At 43.3% G+C, this 21,150-nt stretch overlaps 2 protein-coding genes and 1 pseudogene across 2 annotated transcripts; all 3 read right to left on the reverse strand.

Annotated features, from left to right (window-relative positions):
- Window positions 1-3,925: 3,925 nt before the first annotated feature.
- Window positions 3,926-6,861, reverse strand: LOC111970855 (small ubiquitin-related modifier 3). The gene is made up of 4 exons (XM_023997575.2): window positions 6,720-6,861; window positions 5,678-5,806; window positions 5,427-5,498; window positions 3,926-5,167 (listed from the first exon to the last, which is right to left on the reverse strand). The coding sequence occupies exons 1-4, from the start codon at window positions 6,738-6,740 to the stop codon at window positions 5,105-5,107; spliced, it is 285 nt and encodes a 94-aa protein (XP_023853343.1). The 5' UTR covers window positions 6,741-6,861; the 3' UTR covers window positions 3,926-5,104.
- A 2,761-nt stretch (window positions 6,862-9,622) lies between these two features.
- On the reverse strand, window positions 9,623-15,354 carry pttg1ipb (PTTG1 interacting protein b). The gene is made up of 7 exons (XM_023997577.2): window positions 14,807-15,354; window positions 13,930-13,982; window positions 13,445-13,553; window positions 13,269-13,371; window positions 11,747-11,812; window positions 11,252-11,298; window positions 9,623-11,092 (listed from the first exon to the last, which is right to left on the reverse strand). Exons 1-7 carry the CDS (start codon window positions 14,898-14,900, stop codon window positions 11,055-11,057), a joined length of 510 nt encoding a protein of 169 aa, XP_023853345.1. The 5' UTR covers window positions 14,901-15,354; the 3' UTR covers window positions 9,623-11,054.
- Window positions 15,355-15,474: 120 nt separating this feature from the next.
- LOC111971053 (unconventional myosin-X-like) overlaps window positions 15,475-21,150 on the reverse strand; it is a 26,315-nt pseudogene continuing 20,639 nt past the window's right edge.

Consider the following 21,150-nt stretch of genomic DNA (forward strand, 5'->3'; position numbering starts at 1 on the left):
TGGGATGGTGTGTGTGCCCAAAGTGAGTTGTGTGACATGTATATATTGTTCTTAATAGTTAGTTGTTGTTGTTGCATTATGTATAGCTTGTAACCTGTAAACATGTTCAGGGATTATATGCCATTTATACAGACRTTTATTACTGTTATTATGCTCTTGTGTTATCGTATGTACAGTATATTCATTGCCTTTCATTTCCTTCAACAGAACTACTACCATTCCACTACCCTTCCTACTTTTCATCCCCATGTTCATCTTCCTCAGTGTGTTTAAAGTTCCTGTGTGTTAACTCRTGGGCAGCTTTATTACCCTCTAACCGGGGACGGTGTCAGTGAGTTACAAACCAGTAAAATACCTCGAGCCAGATCACTCTCTTTCACTCTGCATCCAGTAGTTAGAAGTAGTTTCACACCCCAATGCTAACTAGCGTTAGCGCAATGACTGGAAGTCTATGGTATCTACTAGCATGCTGTAATGCTGCCGCAGGTGTTTCGAACCCCTGGCGACAAGGCTGACCTTCAGGGTGGTGACAATGGAGAACTCTCTGGGGAAGAGGTGACAGTTGACGAGGTGCTGGGAGAACGGGAAGTCCAGGGAAGGGTGAGAACGGGACAGACGGACACCCCTCACACCCCCAGACTGGATCAGATGCACCCCCCTCCTGTTACCCCCCTCCCCTGCCCTGGGGAGAACACGGGACAGAAAGTCTAGAGGGAGCAGGTCTACGGGGAGAGAGAAAGAGTAAGAAAGTGAAAGAGAGAGAGAGAGGGGAAGAGAAAGAGACAGAGAGAAATAGAGAAAGCAAGAAAAACGAGGGAGAGAGAGCAAGAAAAAAAAGAGAGAACGAGTGAGAAAGTGAGGGAGAGGGGGAGAGAGAGAAAGAGAGGGGGGAGAAAGAGAGTGAGAGAAAGGGGGAGAGCATTTCCTAAATAGTYGGAAACTGCTTTAGGTGGTGAAAGCAGCAAGATAAGGTGTTGTAGTTTCTTGTGTATTCATGATATCAGGTAAGGTTAGTCAGAGTTTACGGGATGGCTGGGAAATGTCTGGTAGGTTTTTGGCATGATCTGTGCATACGTGTAGAAGAGTTATCTGTGCATGAGTGATTTGCATCAAAGTTTTGGCAAATCAAGTTAAACACGCCAAACACTCACGCACACAGCTGATATCTCTCTTACACACACACACACACATACACAAACACTCACACAGTGGTGGAAAAAGTACTCAATTGTCATACTTGAGTAAAAGTATAGATACATTCATAGAAAGTGACTCGAGTAAAAGTAAGTCACCCAGTAAAATAATACTTGAGTAAAGGTCTAAAAGTATTTCGTTCTAAATGTAATTGCTAAAATATACTTAAGTATCAATTTTCTTATATTAAGCAAAGCATACACCACCATTTTCTTGTTTTTAAAATGTACGGATAAACAGGGGCACACTACAACGCGGACATCATTGACAAAAGATACACTTGTGTTTAGTGAGTCTGTCAGATCACAGGCAGCAGGGATGACCACGTGTTCTCTTGATAAGTGTGTGAATTGGACCATTTTCCTGTCCTGCTAAGCATTCAAAATGTAACAAGTACTTTTGGGTGCCAAGGAAAATGTAAGGAGTTCCTATTTGAACTAGCATCCCTACTGCATGCAAACAAGAGAAAGAAAAGGCGGTGTGTTTAATGCCACTCTACAGTATAATCTGAGAGAGCCGCTATCTGACAGGAAGTACAGTGTTATGTGTCACAATCAAATGTGTCCCCGGATAGGTTACAACACCCACACAGATATTATCATAGCGCATTTAATAGAATAGAACGTACCTCTACATGGTCTCCGTGTCTCTGCAGCTGCGTTGATGACCCTTAACCCGAGAAACAGCAGCAGAGGCAACAGCAGCATCAGAGATGACATAACAGCTTGCTCCAGCCAATCGCAAGCACTGCGACTGATCCGAACGCCAATTGACGCTCATCTCCAACACGCGTGTGTGAGTATGTGTAATGTAGTGTGTACGTGTAATGTAGTGTGTACGTTTGTGTGTGAGGTGTGTCTAGATGGTCCTTAGAGAGTGTGCGTAGGAAGCACCATCTTCCAACAGAGAGAGTCCAGATGACAAAGTGAAGCCTGGATCTAAACTACTCTACAACATCTGACTTCAGCCAAGGCAGACAGGCTCCTAATGTGTTAGTTCTGTCTGGTCCAGCCCCTTATCTTATTTTCCAGGCCCATGCAAATCACTAACCAGTCTGTCAATCATTTCACAGGCTTTCAACGGAAGCCAACTGTGTCTCTCACATACTCTGAGTGTGTGAGAAAGAGAGAGAGCAAGATGAATACCCAAGGTGGAGTTGTTTGGGCTATAGATACAGAAATAAAGAGCTGTACTACAAAATAGCTTTACATTAGATAAACACCATAAAGAGTCAAAGTAGTCATTTTTAAAAGGAAAATAAATACATTTGAAAACATACATACCACCGGTGACCTCTGCTACACCAACAGAGTGCTTGATACCAGCTAAGCTATTACCATATTAACCAAGATCCCTGTTATTAGGACCTTTATTATTGTAGTAGCTGAGTAGTGAATGACTGTGCGTTGTGTTACTGTGGCGAGTTAATTTACATAAGACACATGTTTTCATAACAGATTTGCTCATATTACAGTCTGAGAAAATGTAATAAAAATTGTAGGGGGGAATTAGGTACAACTCTCAGGTGCGGACCCGGGAGGTTGGACCAATGTGTGTCTGTGTACGTGTGTATTTCAGCCATGCCCAGGCTTCAAATAGCTATTCCGATACAGATCAGGGAGAGAAAGGAGGGGTGTTCACTCTGTTATACACCTTTACTGCTATATTTTTCCTTTTCAAGAGCATGTTTGTGTGCTTTGGTGGATCACTGGGCAAGAGGAAGGTGTCCTATAGAGACTAGTCTAGTGTGTTTCTCCTAGCCATTTATATTGACTACAGGATCTGACAGGATCATGATATAACTTTCTCCCTTCTTGTATCTCTATCCCATCAGGCTATCAATCGACTGTGCTTAATCTGACTGCATCAGCCAATCACAGAGCGATCTAACATCCTGACAGATGGCTGACCGCAAGCACAGGTGTAATAAAAAAAGGGAGATCTTCAATTGGTTTTTGTTAACTCCTTGGTCCTCTCCTCCTTTTGAAAAAGGTCAAAGGTTATCGAGAAGAAACAAATGCAGTTGTATTAAATTATTCTCCTCCTTTAGGATGACGTTTACAGAGGAATCCCAAAATACAAGTTCAAAGTGGTAAAAATGAATTTGAATGTATATTGTTTTTAATTGTGTGAATCTAGTCCTCCGAGAACACAGCAGCCTATTCAAGGGAGTGTAGTGGATTTCGGCAGAGGAGATTTCAAGAATGTACTTGTGCTTCCCCCATGGGAGGACTTCGTCAAGGACAGAGGCAGACTCCTCCATTCACCTAATAACGAACCGACACGGTCCTCAGCCGGTTTCCGGGTCACGGAGGACGGGCTTTGGCCAAAATAAGAATCTAATCACCGCGGCCCTTGTCATGATTAAACGCTTGAACAGAAACATGCAAGCACACAAATACAGACACTCAGGATATAGTCCCCACTTTACTTCTGCTGAACTGGGACCTGCTGATAGAAAGGGAAGACAGGGATGGGGAGACAGACAACTGCGTACCAATAGACAGTAGCACCCCCTGCTGGTCTCTTTATGCAGCTGTGAAAACATTTCAGTGACCATACTGTGAAATACTGCTGGATAGGGTCTAACATATACACAATAGGTAGAACATACACGACCGTAGACAATACATTGAAGATACACATGCGAATCATGGATTGTAACCGACAGTCCACTGAATGAGCCCGTTTCTATCTCACACACGTTTAAAGGAGGAGCTGGACAGGGAGCCTGAGTACCAAACTATATTTATTGTTTACAGTAGTAAAAGACGCCAAACAATGTACAAATCAGTAGAGAAACCAAACTTATACCATATGACAAAACTTGTGGATAAAGAACATAACTGCCCCTCCCCTTATGCTCCAAGTAGCCGTAGCCCCTAAACACAGATCTAGGATCAGAAAACCTTAACCCCCAAAAACACTAACCATTATGGGGATGCAAATTATATGACCCGGTATCAGTGTTTAAGGATGACTCCTCCCTCCCACCTTAAACCCCTACCCAAAAACCGAAAGCAGATTCACTGACAGGGTTGCTGTAAGAACAGACCACTGAAAAAAATAAAAATAAATTATCCCATATATGGAATCAGGGAATATTCCCCCTTGACTGCCGTCTAAAAAAAACTAGGGATGCATCTCAACAGTACAAGTAGCTTCCTTGTGACAAGGGGTCTCCCCTCCTTTCTTGTAAAACTGACACTAAAGAACTGGACAGGTGAAAGCTTATTCCATGGTCAGCATCCACCTTAGCCTGAATGTTCAGATCGGTGCCAAATGAAGGAGGCAACATAAGACTTGAGATGCACCCTTGGTTTTCACCCTTGAAAACAACTAGGGCATCCCCCATGTCAAACCATTGGAAGGGTCCAGAAGCCACCCCTAACCCCTTTGTAGATTTGAGGTGTTGGATAAATACAAAACACTACACAAGTGGCTTAGGTGTAGGGGGTTGTTTCTAGATCAAAACCCATGATTCTTAGCATTGGAAAGACCCGGAAGCTGTCCAAGACAGTTGAAGAGATCAATGTTGACCAAGACAGACATTTGAGGGGAGCCCCCCCCCCACCCAAAACTGCGCCAGACATCTTTTAAAATAAGAACAAGGAAACACAGACAATGGGGAAGCCTCAAAGTAGAAGTTGCCCCTCACCACAGATCTATGATCATGTCATCTCCTAAACTTAACCTCATCCAATATGGGGTACACTAATAACTGAGCTTAAATCAGTGTCTAAGGGGCAAATTCATCCCACTCCCACCCCTCTGGACAAAACCGAGACAGACATATTTTTAAAAAACAACAACAATGGAACACAGAAGCTGAAGTGTGACTGGAGAGGAGCAGTGGGCATGGTTTGGGTATGTCAATCACTGTAACGGGGGAGGGGGGGGGGGGGGGGGATTAGCAGAGGCCGCCTGTCTGCTGTTGGAAAACATCTATGGTGTCTTCATCCTCCATCTCCAGCTAAAGAGAGAGAATTAACATGTGTGAGATGGAAGGAGAGGGATCTAGTAAAGAGTGATTCCGTGAGGGGGAGATGTAGTGGGAAGTACTGTGAGAAAGTAATCAAGTTCATTGAGAGCATGTGTGCTTTAGTTGAGAGAAGGATAATGGCTTCAGAGAGGCTGTGCTTTAGKMTGATTAAGAACGAGATAAGAGAATAGTGTGAGTAGAGGGTGTTTATAGAGAATAGAGAGAGCTGCCAATTGTCTGTGCAGTGTACCTGTGAAGGTGTGTCTGTCTCGTTGATTGGCTGTCCGTCAAACCTGAACCTGATCTGCCTTATCGAGAGCCCCTGCAGGAGAGAGAGGACACATTAGAAATACATGGAACAGATATTCCTCTAGTATTAGGAATCAGGTCAGCTCTATTGATAATATTTCTATGAGCAATGTTCAGTGTGCCCCTGCTCCAGTCTTCGCCATTGAGGCAGCAGGTAGGAGGGCAAGGTGTCTGATTGGCGACTGTGCTGACCTGACGTTCGCAGTAGGCCTTCATCAGTTTGCTGAGCGGAGTGTGTCTCTTGATTTTGAACTGAACCACAGAGCCGTCCTGACCGGCTACCTTTAAGTTAATGTGGTCGTTCTCAGTCTTCACGCCCTCCTGAAACACAACCAAACAGCAATTAAAAGATTAACAATGTAGTTATTCAGTCTTCAATGCTTCTCTGTCTTGGAGAGGCAAACAATTGATGACTTGTACAACCACTGTTAGGCCTCATACGTCTCTGGTAAGATCTGGACATGGGGTAGGTAGTGTTCTTGCCCTGTGAATTAGGGTTGTTTGTGGGTGGCACTGGGTCTGGGAAATGCGCGGWACCTGAAGGCTGTGACTGAGGCAGCCAACTACTAGACCCAGGCGTTATCCATAGCAAAATCCACGTTCAGCTTGTCCTAGTACCTCAAATCGAAAAATATATATATCCAAATACTGTATCAATCAGTGGTTAGGAACCATTTCGTACAGACCACTTATGAACTACCTAGCTATACCTGGTCTTACCGGCGCCTGGCCAACGCCATGCGTGTTTACTGGCCTAAAAGATAAACAGTGCAGTAACTAATTATGTTATTTAGCCATTTCAATAAGTGGTTGCCGACGAATGCATCTAAATCACTCGAATACGGCTTCCAAATGGTGTCACATTTTGTGCCGCTTTTCTTGCGGCGTTTAGCTAGCTAGCGGCTAGCGTGGTATGGCTTCCACAAAGAAAAACCCGCAAACGCTATCGGTGTATTCAACTTCGAAATGTAAGTGGTAGTTGTTACAACAATTCTATTTTCTGGTCTTAATATTTCGTATAACAGTTCTAATAGCCTTTATATCTGATAAACTTAGATATATCGTATCCGGAGGCAGGACTCCATTCATTTAACTACGAAACAAACAGTGCGCCGATTCAGACAAACGTGCAAACCGGGCCATTTTTTTATTGCATATTTCAGGCGCTATTTGACATTAGACTGTTTTAATCACCTTAAATACCCATCATATGTTGATAGACGGCTAGCCTTACCTTTGGTTTCTCCTCCGACATTTTGATGGGTTTTCTTTAAAGGATTTGCGGGTTAAAATGCAATTTTGGTTGTGTTTTCGTTTGCACCTCTTTAAGCTATATGCTCTTCTCCTCCGCAAACACGGGAACGCGCTTTGGTCTCTCGTTCCGCAGACACTGATTGGCTTTCGTGGAAACACGTGACATATTTTCTCGGGGACGCGCGATTCAGCCAAATACTCGGCCACGCGACATTAAGAACCCGCCAAAGGCAGGGCTGAGTGTGGCACTTGGTTAATCTCAAATAAATACACACATTACACTCAGATCAAATTGTATTTGTCACATGCTTCGTAAACAACAGGTGTAGACTACCATTAAATTATTACTTACGGGTCCTTTTCCAACAATGCAGAGTTATAGATACAACATTTAAATATTGACACAAGGAATAAATACACGGCGAATAACAATAATGAGTAAACATAAAAAATCMAACTTTATCACATGCGCGGAATACAAGTGTAGACCTTACGGTGAAATGCGTACTTACAAGCCCTTAACCAACAGTGCAGTTCAAGAAGAGTTAAGAAAATATTTACCAAATAAACTAAAGTAAACAAATTATAAAAAGTAACACAAACGAACGAACACAAAAGAACAATAACTGGGCTATATACAGGGRAGTTACGGAGTCAACGTGCGGGGGTACAGGTTAGTCGAGGTAATTTGTACATGTAGGTAGGGGTGAAGTGACTATGCATAGATAATAAACAGCGAGTAGCAGCAGAGTAAAAACAAATGGATGGAGGGGGTGTCAATGTAAATAGTCCGGTGGCCATTTGATTAATTTTTCAGCAGTCTTATGGCTTGGGGGTAGAAGCTGTTAAGGAGCCTTTTGGTTCTATACTTGGCGTACAGCTTGCCGTGCGGTAGCAGAGAAAACAGTCTATGACTTGGGTGACTGGAGTCTCTGACCATTTTTTAACATGGCTATGTACAGGGAGTACCAGAATAATGTTGTAAAATACAAATGATATCAAGCCAAATCTTCCATCTTCATCATCATCGACCTGGCCAAGGCTTTCGACTCTGTCAATCACCATATTCTTATCGGCAGACTCAGTAGCCTCAGTTTTTCTGATGACTGCCTCGCCTGGTTCACCAACTACTTCTCAGACAGAGTTCAGTGTGTCAAATCGGAGGGCATGTTGTCTGGTCCTCTGGCAATATCTATGGGGGTACCACAGGGTTCAATTCTCGGGCTGACTCTTTTCTCTGTATATATCAWTGATGTTGCTCTTGCTGCGGGCGATTCCCTGATCCACCTCTACGCAGACGACACCATTCTGTATACTTCTGGCCCTTCCTTGGACATTGTGCTATCTAACCTCCAAACGAGCTTCAATGCCATACAACACTCCTTCCGTGGCCTCCAACTGCTCTTAAACGCTAGTAAAACCAAATGCATGCTTTTCAACCGTTCGCTGCCTGCACCCGCCTGCCCGACTGGCATCACCACCCTGGAAGGTTCCGACCGAGAATATGTGGACATCTATAAATACCTAGGTGTCTGGCTAGACTGTAAACTTCAAGACTCATATTAAACATCTCCAATCCAAAATCAAATCTAGAATCGGCTTTCTATTTCGCAAGAAAGCCTCCTTCACTCACGCCGCCAAACTTGACTAACCTACCGATCCTCGACTTCGGCAATGTCATCTACAAAATAGCTTCCAATACTCTACTCAGCAAACTAGATGCAGTTTATCATAGTGCCATCCGTTTTGTTACTAAAACACCTTATACCACCCACCACTGCGACCTGTATGCTCTAGTCGGCTGGCCCTCGCTACATATTCGTCGCCAGACCCACTGGCTCCAGGTCATCTATAAGTCCATGCTAGGTAAAGCTCCCCCTTATCTCAGTTCACTGGTCACGATAACAACACCCACCCGTAGCACGCGCTCCAGCAGGTATATCTCACTGATCATCCCAAAAGCCAACACCTCATTTGGCCGCCTTTCCTTCCAGTTCTCTGCTGCCTGTGACTGGAACGAATTGCAAAAATCGCTGAGGTTGGAGACTTTTATTTCCCTCACCAACTTTAAACATCTGCTATCAGCAGCTAACCGATCGCTTGAGCTGTACATAGTCCATCTGTAAATAGCCCACCCAATTTACCTACCTCATCCCCATACTGTTTTTATTTATTTACTTTTCTGCTCTTTTGCACACGATCATCTGATGATTTACCACTCCAGTGTTAATCTGCCAAATTGTAATTATTCGCTCCTATTTATTGCCTACCTCCTCATGCCTTTTGCACACAATGTATATAGACTCCTTTTTTTCCTACTGTGTTATTGACTTGTTTATTGTTTACTCCATGTGTAACTCTGTGTTGTTGTCTGTTCACACTGCTATGCTTTATCTTGGCCAGGTCGCAGTTGTAAATGAGAACTTGTTCTCAACTAGCCTACCTGGTTAAATAAAGGTGAAATAAAAAAATAAAAAATAATAATGGATAGAGAAATGGGTTGTATTCATTACAGAACCAAATAGAAGCAAACTGAGAGTGTGGGGGGGGGGGGGCATGGCTTTTGATGACCAGTCGGGGGCGCTCCAACTCAACATGTAATTTCTCTCTTAAGGGAGAAAGGGAAGGATTGGAATGGGTAGGGATCGAGGCCTGGGTTTACATTCCAGTGATTCTCTCTGTGGCTCTGCTCATAGAAAATGCTTGATTAAAGAGTATATTGAGATTAAGAATTGAGGATTGAGTCAGAACTGCATGAATTCCTGTTTATTCACATCTCTACTATTATTGATGTTACGATCACTGGTCTGATATGGTTGTTGTAGGTTTCTCACTATGAGGTAGAGGTTATAGGAGTTGATATGATCCAAAGAGAGACAAGTCTTACATAGTGGAAAGTTTTATTTTAGTAAAAATAGATTTGTTCAATCAACAAAGGGTCGTTTATTACACAACTAGACATTAATAAAAAGTTGATTCATTTGGCCTGACAAGATTCTAACTGAAGTAGCTGGTGTCTGTAATGAGAAAGCTGTCACAGGTAGAAATATATTACTTAGATATGACATTCTTTGTCTCATTTTACAAGGTGTGTACATTTCTATCTGCAATTCTGAGTATTCAACTCTTCTGAATAGCCTCCTATTTAAAGCTGCAATATTTAGCTTTTTGGGCAACCTGACCAAATTCACATAGATCTGTGACTCTTTGAAAGCAAGTTTAAGAAGCAGCAGATCTGTGGTATGTGTGTTATTTCTATGCTTACCGTATGTAAAATATATTTCACAGCTGTTTAGATGGTACAATGATTCTCTAAACTATACTTGCTTGTTTTGTCGCAAACTGAAATAAGGTGAACTATTCATATTTTAGCAAGCAGTAAATGGCGGAGGGATTTCTGCATAGTGCATCATTTAGTACAATTCTGGTTTAAATTAGAAAAACAATACATCTATACAAGTTTATTGTTTGATGGAGTACATTTCTGATAGATCACCATCAGATAAATATACATGGAAAAAGGTCAACATAGATAAGGTCAACTTTTCTGGAGTGCATCTTCTCATTCAAGTAGAGCATAGGTAAGATCTCCTACAACCAAGTAGTAACCCTCAAGTACCATAATCATTATGAGTTTGTAATACAGTAGTAGTCACAGGCGGTAGATATAAGGTATAAATAAGGTACATTTCTAAGGCTACTGCACCTGTCCACTGCTCTCACATAGTCTGCACTGCAAGACATGTTCTGCACTGCACCACATACCAAGCAGCGTAGAACTTGTTCTAGCTAAGCATTCGTAGAATACTTTGTCCATTACATTCAACACAATGTTTAATGACCTGTGTTACATGGGCAGATAATGTTGTATAACAGGTTGTCCCAAAACTTTGATCTAAGGCCAGTTTCATGTATTCTCCTCAAAACGGTTAAAGATATTGAACGGGATCTTAAGCACTTACAAAATCGTAACATATTGTACGAATTGGAATTCGTTACATCATACGAATTTCAGGAAATATATATATTTTTTGCTGGACATAACATATCATCATACGAAATAAGTGATGTGGTGCACAATATTTGGTGACTCGTTTTGGCTTGTGAGCGCGCTACATTCAAAACTACGGTCTGAAATTATACAAATCCTTTAAAACGCCTCTAAGACTTTTATGATGAATGGTTTAGGGCAGGGTAAGCTGAGCATAGAACAGTCAGTAAGGTTAACCGTCCTTAGGGGAGAGGGGTTGGGTTGGTTGAAAGGTCAGAAGTGAAGAGGAAGGCAGGCAGTTGATAGTAGTGTCCAAATATCAGCTCAGGAGAATTTGGAGTACGGGTTGGACCCACTGAGACCTGGAAGGAGAGAGAGAGAGAGAGGCAGAGATAGAGGGAGGAAAAGAGGGAGAGAAGGAGTTAGAGATCATCTTTCATATTAAATTCCATCAGAGTAGTAGATGGTGTTTTTCCACAGACAGGAGTGGTGTGTTTGTGTGCGTGTATTTTAAGTCGTACCATATTTCGTTCTGATTTCGTCATGCCTCATCTTCATCTCTGCCTTTCTATTAACACAAAGACAACCAGCTGGTTAGACACACACTTCGTATTTTAAGAGGACTGCACAACCTTTCAGACCAGCCAGGTAGGTAAGAAGTCATGAATAGAGCACAAACCGGTTTGGGCGGTTAGCTTGGCTGTGACGTATGTAAAGGTTTGTTCCAGTCATGCTTTTGTGTCACTCCGGCTGTAACTGATATGAAACTAACAAAAGAAACTTGGGGCATTGTTCTGATCGCAGTCACATTGTCAGAGACAAACTAAGGTCAAATACAGCACACACAGGGTAACGTTTACCATATCTCCCTGTGGAATTTGTTGTAGGCCAGCTGAACACACACACAGCCATGTAAATACTGACTCTTAGAATAACAAAACATTTTCTTTAGTTGTAAATTTCTTCACATACATAGACAAATACGCAGATGTTTGTGTGCCATGATGACGTCTTACCTCTCTTCCTGTTTTCCCTTCATCTTATTGGTCCGTCTCTCCATCTTGGCATCGAACCTCGTAGACCTGACACACACACATTAGGGCGGATAAGTACTTATACATGTGCATGGAGGTCAGTCCATGTGGTAGGTCAGTGTGTGTGTGAAGAATTACACACTTTAGTTGACCACGGCAAAGCAAACACACACTACACAGTTGAGGCCAAATATATAGGCACCCTTGCACTAAATTATTCCCTATTTCTTTTAAAATAAATTGAAATTGAAAAAAACATTGATATTGGATTTTCGACATTGCAGAGACATTTACATTTTTGCAAACCTAAGTTGAGAATTTTTATTAAGAAAATAAAGACAAATTGCAGCTCCTAAATTGTAGCTAGTACTTGGTTGGACAGCCTTTGGCCAAGATAACTGCAGACAAACGCTTCTTGAAGCCATCAATGAACTTGCTGCAACTTTCTACTGGCATTTGGCCCACTTTCCAGCAGCAAATTGTTCCAATACTTAAATGTTTGAGGGGTTCCCTCCAACTACTAATCTCGCCATAGGTTTTGGATGTGATTCAGTTCTGGACTCTTGTCTGACATGTGGGAAATTTGATAATGCTGTGGGGTTGCTTTGCTGCGTCTGGCCCCCGGGGGCCTTGAACGTGTGCAAGGCATAACTGTACAAAAACTGAGTCTCCACTGAATGTTGTGGATCTTCCAGCAGGACAACAACCCCAAACATGAAAAAACACCCAGGAATGGTTCAAGAAGAGATGCTGGACTGTTCGGGAGTGGCCAGCCAAGAGTCCATATTTGAATCACATCCAAAACCTATGGAGAGATGTGAAAACATCAGTTGAGGGGGGCACCCCTCAAACAGAAGATTTAGAGCAGTTTTCTGCTGAAAAGTGGGTTACATCATTGATGGCTACAAGACACCTTTGTCTGCAGTTACCTTGGCCAAAGGCTGTGCAACCAAGTAATAGCTCCGGAGTGCCAATAATTTAGTCCATGCCATTTGTCTTTATTTTCTAAATTAAAATTGTCAACTTAAGTTTACAAAAATACAATTGGTTCTGCAATGTTGAAAATCTAATACGGTGTGAAGACCAGATGTTTTTATTTGTTACTTATTTTAGAAGGGGACACACACACATGTACATACATCATGTTTTAGTTGTATTGTTTATTATTTTGTTGTTGTAATTTTGTATATCTTTCTATTTTAAATTTGTGTTACTGGTTTTGTTTATCACTGTTTCGTTACTTGTCATGTTTTGTGGACCTCAGGAAGAAACGCTTCTGCTTTGGCAAAAGCTAATGGGGATCTGAAGAAACAAATAAGAAATTGCAACTTATTTAAGAAAAGTGCATGGGTGCCAGTATATTTAGCCAAAACTGTATATAAATACACTCAAGCAGTCAATGATAATATAAAAATAAAATAATATCATCCCAAACCGAGATGTGTTTTGGAAACAGACGACACAAATCAACAACGTGTGAGTGTGTGTGTTATAAGCACTATACCCGATGTGTTCACACTTGCAGCAGCAGAAGAGGCAGACCAGGAAGGCGATGATAATGACTCCACCCACCACCGCCATGGCGATGATCAATGACTGGAAGTTCACTGACACACACAATCAACATTAGTTCCTACTCCAGCAGAGGTGTGTGTGTGTGTGTGTGTGTTTGTTTCTTACCCCAGCAGCGTCCCCAGCGTGCATCGTTGAGGGGGCAGAGGGCGTGCGGGGGGAGGATGGTGTTGACTGGGTACGTGATACACATCTTTGTCTTCTGACACCACAGGCACTGTGACACAAACACACACACACACAGGTCAACATAACACAAATATATGTGGACTATGAATGGGTAGGGGTTTCAGGATTGGGAGGGATAGAGTTCACAATGCCAAGGATGGAGGGATGCAGAGAGAGAAATGAGGGCAGAGAGAGGTGTGTATTCAGTTTGTCCCCCAACCTGTCTGACAGGTGTGGAGGGTGGAGCTGATATGCTGATTCATGTGCAACAGAAAACATTTGTGACCCTGTTATTCCCATGAGCAAGAGGTATAGCGAAGTAAACCGGACCAGTTAGGCCAATGAGCAGGAGGTATAGGGATGGAATCAGGACCAGGAAACCCAAAGTGTGCCTGACTCGCATGCCAGACTAATCCCAGACTCACCGTCACAATCGTTAGACATTCCTCACAGTTTGTTCCATTCTTAGTCTCACACACTGAGCGAGGGAGAGAAAACAGGTTGATTTAGGGGGGAAAAACATTAGATCCGTAGTTCATAACATACTAAACAACTGCAGTTAGAGACAGTAATAAAGCCTTCTCACTTGCAGCAAGACTTAGCCTACTGTAGAGATTTCCATTTGTTGTTTGACTGTATGATTCCACATAATTGTTTGTGTACATTCTGTTAGTTCTATGGCTCCAGATAAGAAGGGTAAGCCTGGTAGTCTGGTTTCTATGGGGCTAAAAGGCTGAAGGATTCTTCCAAGACAGGGAACAGGTGTCTCTTTGGTTTGGACACTAACTGGTTTCACCCAAACACTTAAACAGTTAAATGGGCCAGCCAGTCACGATTAGAACTACTGAAATGTGTCCGAGAAGGAACTGAAAACACTCCAACGTTCCTGCTAAAAGGTTTCAGTTCCACAAGCATTTAGCAGAAACCATGAGACAACTCCCTAACAGTGAATAGGCCAAATATGTTACCAATGTACCAAGACACTTGAAATTAGAGAGCCATTATCTGAATATAATAATATACATGTTAAGGTTGATGAAAGTCTAAATTACATAATTATAAAAGGAACTGAAAACAAGCATTGTCATTTTGTGTTTTACCTAAAGGCAAAGTCACTGTGAAATATGCTACAATGTGAAAACGGGGAAATTCTGGTTTGATAACTTTTCGGTGATTAACGTCATAGACTAACTAGAGCCAACAGAATTAACTATAATATCATGTCATATAGATCAAAATAATCTATAAGCGACAATAAATCAATGGTTAAGAAAAACAACAAAAGAAGTGTCACTGACTCACCTAGGCTAGGTGCGGCAGTTTGCGCGAACACAGCGACTAAACCGAAGAGTAGCAGAACAGCAGGTAGACCTACTAAACTCCTCAAATCCATCATTTATTGAAACTTTCAAATCCAAAACTCTGGCAGTAAAATATCCCGTCGTCTATGGCTTTACTCTTGAGTTTAAAAAGTTGTCTTATTTCAGTAACAACACGGAGAAATTAAGGCAACCCGTTTAAAGAAAATAAACCCTTGAAGTGCTGTTGAGGCAAAAAGGTCTGTCCTCCTTTCTCCCTGCGCGCGCCCAAACAATGACAGGTGGAATTAGGGCGACCACATGTCCCAGAATACGGGACAGTCCCGAATGTTGGCGGTTTGTCTGATGTCCCGTATTTTATCAACAAATTAATACACCACTCATTTACCAACAAAGTTAGATTTGCTGCGTATTTCAGTCAGACTTCCTATTAATTTGATGATAATTGACATTTCGAACTGTCTGCCAGAAACATGTATTCATGTAGGCTGCACTGCCCCGCAAAAACATTCCGTTGTCCCGCATTTGTGTATTTTGAATATAGACCTATATTATGTGGTCACCCTAGCTGAAATAGAACAATCATGTCAGCTGTGTGCGCGTGCATAAACGGGTACCTGCGTGCGTGCGCGTATAGAAGAGAAGACTGGACAATTTCCGATAATTTATTAAAGCAGAAGTTTGTAAAGCCAGTTACAAATAAAAAAAGAACAACAACTATTTTCTCTCTCTTTCTCAGTTTTCTCTCAAAACAATCACAATGTTTCAATATATAATGATAATAATTAATATGAACCTTAACAGATTACAGTCAGGCCCTGCTCTGGCCGCCTGCGGCTGGAAAAGGACCCCGGTATAGAGGRTGCTCATAGACACAGATCTAGGATCAGCTTACCCTTACCATTTGGGTGTGAAATGCAAAACTGACCTTAGATCACAGGAGGTTGGTGGCAGCTTAATTGGGGAGGACGGGCATGTGGTAATGGAGCAAAATCAATGGAATGGTATCAAATACATCAAACACATGGTTTCCATGTGTTTAATGCTATTCCCTTTGCTCAGTTCCAGACATTATTATGAGCCTTCTTCCCCTCAGCAGCCTCCACTGCCTTAGATCAGTGTCAAGAGGCAACTTCATCTTACTCTGTGTACTAGCCGTGTGAGAGGCAGAGCCATAGAAAGAGAATACCTAGATAGGACACAGTCCCGAATTTCACTGGATTTGATGATAATTGACATTCCAACCTGTCTACCAAAAACATGTATTTATGTATGCTACACTGGCACGCAAATGCAAATATTGGATTTTTCAGTCATTCCAAATGGTCCACTGGAACACAGGATGGAATGTTGTTCTGAATTGGAATGTCCTTTCCAGTAATTCTGATTCTATAGACTGGTCCTCCAGGGGGCTGTGGCCCACAAGCAGTGACGACAGTCAGAAACTGTCGGAAACAAAATTCCCATGTTCCTAGAATTCTCATATTCCAACTTTTCCTATTCCCTAGATGCATACCTCCTCAATGTGTGAACTTCTCTTCTTTCACAGAATTCCATACTGCAACCATATCCCCTCCCTCTGCAATAATTATAACAAATAAATACCCCATCCTCCCCTCTCCCTCCCTTCCTCCATTCCCAAACTCTTCCCCATTTAAAATCACAATCACAACACCATTCTCTTATAAAGGTTACCCAGATACATAATACTCTTATTTCTCAACAACACACTTTCTTTCTTTTCTTCATATGGTTCCCTTCTTCCCTCGGTGTGGTAGTTCGTTAGTCACTTGCATTATGACACAGATACACACGCTCACGGTAGCGTTCCAAACACAGCACTGCAGGAGGGGAGACACTGGGAACGTACAGTACACTAGTCACATGACTTAAAACAGGTTCTATTCACACATGAACTGGAGAACAGTCAAATAGCATAGAAAAAGAATGGGTAGAGAAGACAAGATTGTAGATTCCTCATGTTAAAAAAAAAAAAAAAAGTACCCACCGATATGGAAACGTGAGCCAYAAGGTTGATACGAAGGCTACATTTCACTAGAGCACAGAGAAACGCATGTAGGCAACCATCCCAAACCGCCCTACCAATATGGCCGCCGCGACTGACTCTACCCATTCTACATCAAGAAGTGAAACCCCTCTATATCGCTGTGATTTAGTCAGATGGCACTGCTAGTGAATAAGGGTGCGTTGGCATATTAGACATACAGCAGTGAATATCTCTGTTCATTCGCATTTAGTTTACACATACAATAAATTAATCAAATGGCATTTATAATGGTATTTATATACATACAGTACAGTGACCACCAAAATCTATCTAGGGTTCCTATGAGGTGCGATATACAAAAACGATAAGTGTTTGATTAGTGTATGTGTAGGTTGGACATGAATATGTTATATATGTGATGTTCATAGTAGACATATTATAGGAGAAAGCTCTCTCAATTTTCCTTGGTTGATCTTGTAGTCGACTTTTGTCACTCTTAGCATCATTCTCTCCTCCAGACCTCTCCACACCCACGGAGCTTCCCCCCCAGACTGAGCCAGACAGCTACCCCTTGAAAGAGCCTCTGAGTCAGGATGATTCCGGGGAGAGGGCCCTGGATGGGCCTCCAGCTCTGGTTCTCTTGAGGGGGTTTGTGTGAGGTCACTTCCTTTGACACAGGAAGTAAGTACTGTGCAGTCTGATGAAGAAGGGACCTGATTTTCCATTTGACCCCGAGATGAAAACACAGTCCTTTATCTCAGTCACCACGGTAACAGCAGATGAACGAGAGAGTGAGTGAGAGAAAGAGAGAGGAAAGGAAGCAAGCAAGCAACAGAGAATAAATTAACACTTAACTGTAAAGAGAGGCGAAATGGGACACACAGACAGAGAAAAAGAGAGTTTCATCAACTGGGGGGAGAGAGGGTAAGAGACAGAGGAAGGAAGATAGAAATAGTAACAGGCTTCATTTGATCTCTCCTAGCTGGCAGTGTGTCGTGACTGCGACTAGGGGTGTGTGGGGTGTGTTATCGGGGTGGAGAAGGGGGGCGACGGAGCTTTGCGGGTGGTATGGTTTGACTGGGCTATTGTGCTTGTCGTTGGTATGGGTTTGGTCCAGAGAGAACAGAGAGAGAGGGATGACAGAGGAGAGAGAGAGGAGATGGAGATACATGGGAGAGAGAGAGATTAGAGATTTATATAAAAGGAGTAATAGAGATATTTAGATGAAGTAAGGTTGAGTTAGAATGTGCTCGCTGGACCTGCTGTCTGTAAGACAGTGACATGCAGGGTAACTGGGGGTTGGGATATGCTGGAGTTGTCCTCCCCAAAATGGGTAATTTTCCATGCTCATTGTTAACGAACAGATATTTAACCCAATCCACCCAATTCCCAAGTCTAGAATAGTTAGCTGCAGTGTCCGTCCCCTTTTCGCTTTGTGAAATCGGATGCCATTTTAGATCCCTCACTGTCCACTGTTTTGTGGTTACCCCTCTCCAAGATCAGCCGACTCCACCAAAAAAACAACCGTCCGACCAATCCGTGGATTGTATCCACTTCCTGCCTCTCTCTGATAGGCCTGTACTGTTGAATAGAGGGCTCTGATTGGCTGCTGGTTGATCACCTGACGAAGGCGCTGGCGACGCTGGAGACAGACATGATGCTGCAGCGTTTCTTCACCATCATGTTGATGTAGGCTTTCATGATCTTAGCAATCTCCATCACCTGCATAGAGAGAGAGAGAGAGAAGGAGAGAGAGAGAGGGGGGGGGGGGGGGGGGGGGGGGGGGGGGTGGGGGGGGGGGGGGAGGGGGGGGGGGGGGGGGGGGGGGGGGGGGGGGAGAGAGAGAGAGAGAGAGAGAGAGAGAGAGAGAGAGAGAGAAAGCGAGAGAGAGAGAGAGCGAGAGAGAGAGAGAGAGGAGAGAGAGAAGAGAGAGAAGAGGAGAAAGAGAGGAGAGAGAGAAAGAGGAAAGAGGGAGGGAGAGAGAGAGAAAGAAAAAGAGAGAGGGAGAGAGAGAGAGGGAGAGAGGAGAGAAAGAGAGAAAGAGAAGAGAGAGGGATAGAGAGAAAGAGAGAGAGAGAGAGAAAGAGTAGATAACATCAGTGTTTGTCGTGCAGTGTGCAGTATATTCCTGATTTATTCTTCCATTGTGTGAGGTTGTTTTGTTGTGACTGTCTGATATATGCGTGTTGTGTATGTGGTGTAAGTGTAGTGTGTGTGTGTTTCAGAATATGTGTGTGTGTTTACCAATGGAGTGTGGAAGAACAAGTCGTTGCCGTCGACAGTGATCTGGTAGGTGCAGGGTTGTGGAGCTCCAAAGAAGGTGATCTGCTCATACTGGAACGTCTGCAGAGGTTTGGGTTCCCCTCTCTTATACACAGACAGGTTGTCAGCACTCACACCCAGCCACAGGTCATGGGGGAAACCTCCTTCCTTACACTGCAGGGGAGAGAGAGGGAGGAGAAGCGGAGAGAGGAGGAGGAGGAGAGGGAGGGGAGGATGAGATAGAAGTAAAACACAAAGGTCCACACACAAAACACACACACACACACACACACCTCCACGTCGAACAGTGTAGAGCCATATCCGGGCCACTCTTTGACGATGGACATGTATTTGAGCAGAGCCTGGTGCTGGGGGAGTCCCAGTAACTTGGTCCATTTATCCAGAACATGGGCTCTGATGGCCGATGTCTCCTCCTTCACCCACATCTCTACCTGCTGCCCCTCTTCCTCCTGGACAGGATTACAATCATATTTATCAATCTATCAATCAATTTATTCATTCAATCAATTAATTAACAAACAAATCAATCAATCCTAAACCTAATCAGAGGCGATAGGGTAAGATATCTCTGTATGGAATATGCGATGCCCCAGTCAATAGAGGATAATGTGTGATTTACGAGAGGCGCCATCTCTAGGACATATTGACAACTACAGCTAGGAAAAATATTGCAATGGTGATGTCAGCATGTGCATGTGTGTATGCATGTTTTATGCAAATGCTTTGTGTGTTTGTGTGTGTGCCCATCGCCACCTTCTGTTTCTTCAGCGAGCCCGTCTTGAAGCTGCGCCTCAGACTTCCATCCAGGAAGCTGGGGGTTCTCCTTCTATCCTGCCCGTCCCKCTTGACACTTCCCACCTGCCCTCCTCCTCCCTCTGCTCCTGCCGCGCCTCCCTGTTTGGTGGAGTGGAAGATGCGCGAGCGGAGGCGCCCCATTGGGTAAACACTACCGAGGCTCCACCCAGCGCGGCTGGCCCCGTCTCCATGGAGATACTGCAGCCGTAAAGCGGCTAGCTGCTGCAAAGTTTCCTCTGGGGCCGGGAAGTGACCACTGATCAGAGACTCATGGGCCTGAAGGGAGGAGGGGGTGTCGAAAGGGGGGAGAGAGGGAGGGGGAGAGTGAGAGAGAGACATTTATTGAAATTGAGTGAGACGGAGTAGGACAAGGAGTGTGTGTGTCACAACACACACAACTAATAAAAAATATCTATACCTGTGATGGGTTCTTGACTTCTAAACTTGAATATCCTTGTTCATGGTACTGAGGGAGAGAGGGAATGCAGAACCTTTACGTTCTTGTCAGAACATGTTATTGTTTGACATCGGTATCCAATGGAAAGGAGAAGGGCCACAATCTAGTTTCAGTTGTTGGGTTGTAATTTGAAGTACTTGCTACACCAGAAGTGAATGGTTTCTGGAGGGGAATGTAAAATGGCGGGGTCAATTAAAGGCTGGATATGAGCCAGGGGCTTGAATGTTACTGAGTAAGGGAAACCAATCACATGGTTGCGGTCACTGATAAGGGTGGATAGCTGTGATTAGTGAGGAATTGTGGGCTGAGGTCAGGTCGGGTCACATGAAGGGAGAAGGAACAGTTTATTACCCACATCACTTAACTTCCTGCCTAGCAACAAAAAGTCATGTTTAGAGAAAAGGAGAAGACTTCACCTGAAGTGGGGTATATTTACTTGTTCTGGTGGGAACATGTCTTTGTCTGTTCAGCTGTTTGACCCATTAGGTGAATAAACTTGGTTTGAGCTTTTCCTAGTTCTCCGTTAGTTTTAACTGGTTTATTTTAGAACTAACACCTGGGACATGCACTCACCTCTTGGGAATACACACACAACACACACAACACAACACACACAACACACACACACACAACACACACACACACACACACACACACACACACCACACACACACACACCACCACACACACACACACACACACACACACACACCACCCTTTTGAGGTGGAAGCGTAGGTATCTGAGGATGGTCCGGCTTGGGAGGAAGGTACAGCTCATACAGGT

Source organism: Salvelinus sp. IW2-2015, linkage group LG12, assembly GCF_002910315.2.
Source record: "Salvelinus sp. IW2-2015 linkage group LG12, ASM291031v2, whole genome shotgun sequence".
Lineage (NCBI taxonomy): Eukaryota > Metazoa > Chordata > Actinopteri > Salmoniformes > Salmonidae > Salvelinus > Salvelinus sp. IW2-2015.